We start from the raw sequence: 9611 nt of genomic DNA on the forward strand, positions 1-9611 counted from the left end.
ATATATATATATATATATATATATATATATATATATATATATATATATATATATATATATATATATATATATATATATATATATAGGCATATTGAAGTCACAAATGTAATATTCATTGCAATCAGCTTTTATAAAAACAAACAAAAAACACATTGAAAGTAAAAATGACAAGACAGTATTTTCTTTTATTTAATTAAAAACCTTTGTCTGATTTTAAAATGTCTTGATTGCAACTTATTACAGATGCACGCAACTCTGCACTGATCTTTCAAAGGAGGATTTGTAGAGTACTTGTGGATGTGGTTTGGCCTTTTAAAAGTGAACAAGGTGTTTTTTGCTCCTGCTTCCCCCCCAGACTGCCTCTGGTTCTGGGATAACCTGACATGTTGGCAGCCAGCCAAGATCGGGGAGGTGATCCAGGTCAATTGCCCAGAATTGTTCTCTCAATTCATCAGCGAGGAAGACTTCGGTCAGTGCCTTATAACTCCTCATATGCATCCATCTTGACCTAACAAGTCTTTCCACACACTTCTATTCATCCAGTTTAATGTACAGTTTGTCAGATCCAATCAGTAAAGAAAAGGTATAGTTATTGGCCTGCACTGTTTATTGAGCAAAAGCACAGAATTTGTGCTGGTGAAGATTCTCGGTCATCCAGGTCATAGTCATTCCAAAAAAAGAAAATTAAAAAGAATCCACTGGATTTTGTTTTCAAGTTTGAAGATGTTTCGCTTCCCATCCTGGAAGCTTTTTCTATTCAAAATGTCAAGAATCATGTAGAGTTCAAGGTTTTATACAGTAGCCATTGAAAACCTTGTTTTTGTTTTTAAAGCATACAAATTGAAAAAGACGAATTTGAATTGAAAAAACTTCCTAGATGGGAAGCAAAACGTCTTCAAACTTGAAAACAAAGTTCTTTGGATTGTTTTCAATTTTCTTTTTTTGGAAACACAGAATTTTGTCTGTTTTTTTCTGAGTTCAGATAAGAAATAAGTTTCAATGATATAAACTGTTTTTTTTTATTTCCTGGCTGACAGAATTGGGGAAAGTGAGTCGCAACTGCACTGAGTTTGGCTGGTCAGAGACCTTCCCTCATTATATCGATGCTTGCCTGTATGAGGAAGGAAATGGTACACACCCTGTGAGTTTACCACCTGCTTTCAGGTTCAGAGCTTCATATCACAGCCTCTGTCCTCAGTCCTTATTGTGGTCATGTTTCTGTTTCAGGACATGTATTATGTGTCAGTGAAGGCTCTCTACACAGTTGGCTACAGCACCTCTCTAGTGTCCCTCACCACAGCCATGGTCATCCTGTGCAGGTTCAGGTGAGACTTTCAGAGGGACGTAAAACAAAATCTGCAGTTGATGGGTTTTAGATCTGTTACAGATTAGAATACAAAACAAAATTTGAACTGTTGTGTCTTTTGAATTATTCAGCTAAACTGTAAAACAGAAAAGGGCTTCCTAATCCAAATCTCAAAACACTTAATCCCAGTTGCAAATATTTAGGAAAATATAGTTGCTTAGCCTTATAACTTTCTACGTAGTATACATATTGACTGTTTTAACAACTCTACTTGGAATACAATTTCATACATTGAAAAAAAAATAATGCAATCTGTCATGGTTTTAACTATGATCAGACCCAAGAGCAGTAAACCAATACAGAGAGACCAGGGGAAAGGTTTAACAGGTTTATTTAGGAGATTGTGAAGAATCCAGTGTTGCTCTGAACACTGCTCAACCGGAACTGAAAGATGAGGGGAAGACACTGCCGTTAGTTCAGGCTCAGTGGGAAATTTGATTCTCGAACTTGAAGAGAAGAATTTGGTAGCTGACTCACGTTTCCAGAGAAGTTGTTGACTCTTAGACTCCAGTCTGTGTGCGGTAGTTCCAGTGTTAGTCTGATTCGGTGGAGGGCGGACAGGTTTTACCCAGAATGCGCTTGTTTGAAGGAGAATGGAGAAACTGACTGCCAATCAGATTTCCTGCAGTACTTGAACGGGTCGTAGTGGAGATGAGTCCCTTGCTCAGTGTGAAGCTCAAACGATCTCTTGAGGGAAAGTGGATTCAAACCTCCAGTTTAAATCCTCAGCTCAGTTTGAAGCTTAGATGATCCTTCCAGGGCGAGAAGGTCAGAAACATCCAGTTTGCAGGATGACCTCCTGCTGAGAGGCAAAGACAAAAACAAGATTAAAACTCAGGTTGAAAAGAACTCAGTTTGACTCAGCAAAACTCAGCTTGGCTAGAGTACCCAAAACTGGCAAACACTCTGGCGTCGAGGTAGTGGCAGTCAGCAGCTTAAGAGTGCACTGTTAACGAGGTAACTCTCAGCAGGTGTGTAGGGAGGCGGACCAGAACCAGGCGCCTCCTGGTGGAGGAAGGGAGACACACAGAGAGAAACACAGAAAAACACACACACGGACAGGAATCCTGACACAACCGATTTTGGCATTTACTTAATCGTATTTTGTTATTTTAACACAATTGCTTTATGTCCTAACCTGCTAACATAAAACAATTGTGTTAAAGTAACCAAATATGATGAAGTAGATGCCAAACGCAGTAGCATTATTTTTTGCAGTAGCGGAGGAAAGAGAGGTGATTAGAATGAAGCCTTTCAGATTTTTCTTTTTATTATATAATGAAAGTAATGTATCACTTTTTTTATTTAAAATGCTGCACCACTTTCGAGCCATGGTCTCAAATACTGTAGTAAAATTGATCCAAGTTGCCACAGAAACCTGAGAAAAGTTAGAAAATCATTTGCAAGGCAGCGAAATTCAAAAAATGCAGAAACAGAATATGACCTCCCAAAACTAAGATTATGTTGTAAACCAGGCTTCCATATAGATGCTTCTTTAAAACTTTTGGTGAGGTTCCTCAGTAGAGAAGATATAAATGTTATTAACATCTTCAGCATGCAAGTCTCTTCTTTGGTTTTTACACAGAAAGCTACATTGCACAAGGAACTTCATCCACATGAACCTTTTTGTGTCGTTCATGCTGAGAGCCATTTCTGTCTTCATCAAAGACAGCGTGCTTTACGCAGAGGAGGACAGCGACCACTGCTTCATACACACTGTAGGTCACAGGAACACACAGTCTTTTCTTCCTCTCACTGATGCTTAACTCCTTGCCTTTTATAATGTCTTAAGCTGGAGTGTCGAGCTGTGATGATATTCTTCCACTACTGCGTCCTCACCAACTACTTCTGGCTCTTCATCGAGGGTCTGTACCTTTTCACTTTACTGGTAGAGACCTTCTTCCCTGAGAAGAGATACTTCTACTGGTACATCGTCATTGGCTGGGGTGAGATGATCAAACATGGCCTGAATGAGCGTGTAAAGCTCTCTGCAGTGATTACATCATCGTGTCTCTGTTTCAACAGGAATGCCAACAGTGTGTGTTACCATCTGGGCGGTCCTAAGGCTGCAGTATGAAGACATAGGGTTGGTTTATTATCAATGAAGATAAGAAAAATCATCTACTGAGGTTTTTCTATGCATGTTTTGAATATTTACTGTTTTGTCAGGTGTTGGGACATGAATGACAATGCTGCCATCTGGTGGGTCATAAAGGGACCTGTTCTGGCTTCAATAATGGTAAGAAATGGTCTTCAAAACACCAAACATACTCATTGTCATGACATAGTATTCATATTCTTACACTGTCTCCACTTAAAAAAATGCTTGAATTGTACCAGAAAATTTGTTTTATTGAAATGTGTTGATTGCTGACTCTGGGCAACCAGTGGCTCGTAGCAACCTGTTCCTGTTGGCTGTAATATCATGATAGTAACAACTCGGCCATCTCCTGAATAAAAAGCTGCAGCAAATGGCTTTGGGTCATTTCTAAACAAATGTTTAACTTCAAAATGAAACCAAATTTAACTCTGTCATCTTATTTTCTAATAGTCAAGCTAGTGCCATGATATTAACTTTTCTGGGGCTTTAAAATAAAAGCCACACATGTTTAATGCGTTTACAACCTTGGTAGTAGCAGCTATTTAAAGTCGAGCATGTGAGCATTCAAACTTTATTTGTAAATTAGGCACAACATCAGTTATTTAAACGTGTTTTAAGTGGAAGAGATGGCATGCATCATTTGAGAGTCTGGTTTTCAGCCATTTTAGATCTGAAATTTGAAAAAATAACTTCAAACTCTTTCTGGTTTCAGAAACACAGCCACAGTAGCTCTGGTCATGATACAGGATAATTAGGTTTCTGTGTTTGTTGCAGATCAACTTTGTGCTTTTCATTGGTATCATCGTCATCCTCGTCCAGAAGCTGCAGTCCCCAGACATTGGTGGGAATGAGTCCAGTATTTACCTGTGAGTTTTTCATATTTCCCTTTCTGTCTGACATTTGCTGTTCTATGCGTGAAGCTCGTAATTTTAATGTTAGTTCTTTAAGTATGCTTGCATTAACTTTTTGAAGCAACTATAAAAAAAGGACTAATAAATTGCCCATACACACCTGCACACACAAATATTGATATGCTGTATTGCAGGAGATTGGCGCGTTCCACCCTGCTGCTGATCCCCCTTTTTGGGATCCACTACACTGTGTTCGCCTTCTTCTCGGAGAACGTCAGCAAGAGAGAACGTCTCGTATTTGAACTTGGCCTGGGATCTTTTCAGGTGAAGCCTCCCAACCCCTAAATAACCTCCTGTTTAAATGTATTTTGTCAGTTTTTACATTAACTAAGCCTTGACTTGAATCTCTGTACTGAATTTGATAATATGCACATAATGTATTAAAACATAAAAATGTTGTACTTTTTCTTACCCAATTTTATACTTTCTTTTTCGTTTTGGCAAAGTTTTAATTTTTCTGAGGTATCATCATATAATTGTATTTACTCTAATGACTGCTAAAGATGTTATTTCTCTGTTGCTATGATTTTTCTTCGTTGGCTTTAATGCTGTTTAAATGCGCCTTTATGCACAAAAGCAAGGGAGGAGCCAAATACATTAGACTTAAAACTCCTAAACATATTTTCCTTTGAAACTAATATATACACTAAGATAAAAGTAATATACAATCAGAATTAGCCTATTGATCAAGTCTTTTCACACAATAATGAGATTTGACTCGTGCACTTTGCTCTTAGCTCTATAAAATTCCTCAAATGCTGAATATTTTATGAGTGCTCTGATTTAATATAGATAATTATCTGAATTTAATTTATTTTAAAATCTTTTTGGACATGCATTTACATTCCCTATTCAGAATTATATCTCCCATTGTTAATATGCCTGAGTTTCGACTTTTATGAGAGTAGCTTAATGTCACACCTACAAAACAAAAAAATCAAACTATTGCACACTTGGTTCTATCTTTAACTACTATTATACACAATAATAAATTAAGCATTTAACTTATTTACATTTTGGACCAATACTTCATGTTACCTTGGGCAAGATATTACACAGAAGGCCAGGTCTCTAAGCCTCTTTTAAAAATTGATAAAGAAAATGCTGGAAAAATAGCCAGTAGACTAAACCTGCTTATATTATAGTGAATTAAGAAATCTAGAAAGTTTACACAACTGTAGCTGAGAAGAAAACCATTTTACACATGCAGTTTGCAGCTGTTTTTTATGAGAAATGGTTGGAAAAAAATATTTTATCCCCTTTCATTGTGAACCTAAACGTTCAGAGCTTGCAAAATACTGATGTGACTTAAAGTTGAGCTGTATATCAGCTGAGATTTAGATTGAGGTTTTCTGCAACTTACTATTATGCTGTCAGTCTGTTTATCTTTAAAGGAACCTTGTTGGAGTGCATGGCGTCATCACAGGAACATCTCTTAACATAAATATGTTGAACTTCCAAGGAGGTGACACTAGAGTTATAACTGGTTATTTAGCAGGATAAGGATCCCAAGACATATGACAAAAACAACACATTCATGAAATTCTGTTCCTAGCCTAAATCTCACAGAAAGAATTTTAGGATTAGTTAAAGAATTCAATACCTGGTGACTCTTAAGAGACCTAAAAATAGTATTGTATTGTATCTTTCTGAAAAGAATGACTAATTTAAAAGCTTTGAGTGCTCATGAACTGCTCTGAATGCTGCAACGGTCAATGGTCTCTTGTGTTTCTGCAGGGTTTTGTGGTGGCTGTCCTCTACTGCTTTCTGAATGGAGAGGTAAGTCTCAACTTAAACATTCTGACATCTGGTTTAATGAAAATGTAAAAAAAGAAAGCATTATCTAATAAAAAAAAAAAAAGCACAAAGCTAAAAATGGCAAGTTTCTTTTTTTTTTACTTTGGGATTTCAATCTTTGAGTTTTCTATAATTAATCCCAAAACAATATGTCTTAGTGAGTAACTTTTAGGATGTTCTGAACATTATCATAATTGTAAAGAGCTATTGCAGGCTAACATATGTGCATGGAAATCTTTTTGTTCAGAAACTGAATTAACAATCAGGAAGAATATCCCCATCATACTAAAGCATAACATATTACTTACAGTTAGATAGCAGTAGGTATTTAAAGATGCAAAAAGGCTAAGTAAATTGACTACAATTAAAGTAAGCAAAATTTGACTATACGCAGTATTGCTTACAGTAATAGGGAGATCATTTTGGTAATAATTTTTGCTTGTTTTTATATTGTTTCCTGTTTTTACTTTCTATCATTTTTAGAGGTGCAATTTAGATTATCTAGTGTTAAAATTAAGTTGAGAAAATTAAATATTAAATTATTATTACATTAATATGACTTAAGTTGGCATTCAGATGAGTTTTGGAGCATTTTAGCCAAGATTATTCCCAGTCTGTTGTAGAAAATGAGAGGCAATGAGCTCATCTCTTTCCAGCGCGGTCCATTAATAATGACCTTGTGAAGTATATCCCTCAAGGTGCAATCGGAGATCAAGAGGAAATGGCGCAGCTGGACGGTGAACAGGTACTTTGCTGTGGACCTGAAGCACCGGCATCCTTCGCTGGCGAGCAGTGGGGTGAACGGGGGGACGCAGCTGTCCATACTCAGCAAGAGCAGCTCGCAGATCCGGATGTCCAGCCTGCAGGCAGAGACCCCAGCCACCTGAGTGGCCCCTGTGGGGATGCCTCGACTAAACCTGCCAATACCAACCCCAACCCACCCACCCTCGTCGAGATGACCAACCTCACCGAGCCATTCTTCAACACGGAACCTGATGAATCCACCATGGAAACCCAACTGAACTCCAGCGACCCCAAACAGCCTCTTGTGTAAACGTGAATGTGCCAAATAAGGACTTACTGATCTAGGAGCAGCTAATCCTGTTGTAGGCTGGACTCTGCTGTTTCATGCCCGAAACATTAAGAAGTAGCCGCTTCTGTCTCTATATAATGTGTTAGTTTTCAAAGTTGTGTGGTGCTGCTGAACAACATGAGGGGATAAACCCATTAGTTCGACGTGTCCAATGACTTTTACATTCTGTCAAAATGTTTCTCAGCATTCCTATTTACAGTAGGTCTTAGCTGCAAAAAGACACTAATCACTCAGTTGTAAATATATAAGGAGAGTTGGAGATTGCTTTTCTTTACACATTGGGATATATTTATCTTGCAAAAGAAACGATAGAATTGTATGACAGTTTCAGTGGCTTGCAGAGGCTGTTTTACCTACTGTCAGCATATCTTGTACATTTTTAACCCAAATGTTGTGTTGCAAATATGGTTGCAACTTTAGTGAAGAGAAAAAAAACCTTATTGTGTCTATGTTGCATAAAGGGAAATGTAATTTATGTTTGAAGACCATGTTTAGGCTGTGGTTGATGTTCAGGTTTAATCTGCCTGTGTTGCACAGATTTCATAGCATAGGTTTCTATAGCTACGCAAAGGGCAAGACTAAATTCATAAAGTACTCCTTTGCAGGACAAAGAACCAGAAGGAAGACATTATTTGGAAGACCGGAGCCTCTCACCTCTGTTAATGAATGAGGGGCTGTCTGTTGGGTTCTGCGACAACATATTTGTGCAGACTTCTGCTGCCCAAATGATATAAACTGACTGCATTAGTATTATTCTTTACTGATTAAGCTGTGACTGATATGTAAGAAACATGAGTGTTGAAATCCTAGCAGACAAAGGAATGCTAGGAACAGAACTAACCAGTGTTATTTTGTAAAAGAAAATTGTTTTCTATTGTATGTGACAAGCCAAAACAGACACAGGGTTTAGATCCTGGTTTAAAGATGTTTGTGCCACACTGAGGTTTGTCTTATACGACCACAAGCACCTCTTTTCCAAACCTCAGCGCTTCTCAGCCGCTAGTACAGAAAATGTCAATAGAAACATTGTGACTTAACCTATTTGCATGAACTTTAATTAACTGCTGCTACGCAGTTTTTTTGTGAGAGTTCAGTGCTTTAACTGGATGCTAGTTTTTGTGTGTGTTGAATGCGCTGCTGTAAAGACAGAGCTTTGTAATATATATTACTGTCATTTGTGAAGTCTCTTTAGCAGAGATATTGTACAGGTCTTAGATGAAAGGTCTTGATCCTCTGAAACCTCAATCAGTTTGTAGTTTACGTATCTCGAGGTATTCTTTGTCTTGATGCTTGAAAAAGCACGTATAAGTTTATATAGTCATGATTGAAAAAACACATCCGGTTTAAAATCATTATATGTGTCTTTAATCATAAACACAACTGATTCTACATGGTTAGTAGTGAGAAAGAAGAAGCAAAACGGATTTGATGTGTTAACTAAGTATAGCTGCTTCTGAGACAAATTTGTCAATTTCTGTCCATATGAATTATTCCTTCACATACTTAAGGAGTTATTACGTGAAAAACTTAAGAGCTTCATTGAATAACATTACCTGACACTTGGCACAAGTAGGAGACCCTAAGCTGCAAAATTTCAGAAGAGCCAGACAGTGACGAGTTGGCTGCTCACAACAACAAACTATAAGCAGGAGCTGACTGGCGTGATGAAGGAGACTAGAATCATATCTGTTAGATAGGTGTGGATCAAAAATAGGCAGTCAGCAACAGGGAGACGAGGAATGCTGGACATCAGTAACCCATGGCTTTCAATAATCTGGCACTGTCTGTCTGCTGGAATCCATAACATAAATGCAGTGGAAGTAGTGAAAGGGATACATTTTGTTGCTCTTGACAAGGTGTTTCACATTGGCATTGAATAATAGTAATTACTTCAGAGCAGAAGCAGTGTGAGAGCATGCAGACAGACTCAGTTTCTGCATAGTCTTTCAGTACAATTGATGTCTAGACTTTGACTAGGCCATAAAACACATTTAATATTTGCTTTTTCTGCCATTATTTTGTAGATTCTGTGCTTGCTCAGTTGTCCTGTGCTTGCAAAAAAAAAAAAAAAAAAGCCATTAAATCTCCACCACTTTGCATGAAAGTTTAAATGAACCTTTGCAAAACTAAATTGTGTCACCCATTCCTTTAAAGAGAGAGAGTGCATTAACCCTTAACCCTCCCTCAACCATTAAAAGTCATTCAACTTCAAGCTTTACACTTTGGGCATACAGTATAAAGATTTTCAGATAGATGAATTACATCTATTACCATTCTTAGGTAAATGCTGATGTCTTTCTGCCTTGTCATTATGTTATTTTCCCCTTCAAGCTCTACACCAGC

The 9611-nt window shown here is 37.5% G+C and overlaps 1 protein-coding gene across 3 annotated transcripts in view; it reads left to right on the forward strand.

Moving 5' to 3' along the window:
* The window catches only part of LOC107093326 (pituitary adenylate cyclase-activating polypeptide type I receptor-like), a 44907-nt gene extending 35572 nt beyond the window's left edge, over positions 1 to 9335 (forward strand). For 2 of the 3 annotated variants that reach the window (XM_015388318.1, XM_015388320.1), the window contains 11 exons: positions 356 to 469; positions 1038 to 1141; positions 1228 to 1325; positions 2952 to 3084; positions 3159 to 3312; positions 3392 to 3452; positions 3536 to 3605; positions 4242 to 4333; positions 4513 to 4642; positions 6116 to 6157; positions 6861 to 9335. In XM_015388318.1, coding sequence (XP_015243804.1) covers positions 356 to 469; positions 1038 to 1141; positions 1228 to 1325; positions 2952 to 3084; positions 3159 to 3312; positions 3392 to 3452; positions 3536 to 3605; positions 4242 to 4333; positions 4513 to 4642; positions 6116 to 6157; positions 6861 to 7229 — 1367 coding nt within the window. In that variant the 3' untranslated portion in view covers positions 7230 to 9335. The remainder of the gene's footprint in view (positions 1 to 355; positions 470 to 1037; positions 1142 to 1227; positions 1326 to 2951; positions 3085 to 3158; positions 3313 to 3391; positions 3453 to 3535; positions 3606 to 4241; positions 4334 to 4512; positions 4643 to 6115; positions 6158 to 6860) is intronic. The other variant, XM_015388321.1, reaches the window with a different exon arrangement.
* The last annotated feature ends 276 nt before the right edge of the window (positions 9336 to 9611 follow it).

Source organism: Cyprinodon variegatus, unplaced genomic scaffold, assembly GCF_000732505.1.
Source record: "Cyprinodon variegatus isolate N-32 unplaced genomic scaffold, C_variegatus-1.0 Scaffold419, whole genome shotgun sequence".
Taxonomy (NCBI): Eukaryota; Metazoa; Chordata; class Actinopteri; order Cyprinodontiformes; family Cyprinodontidae; genus Cyprinodon; species Cyprinodon variegatus.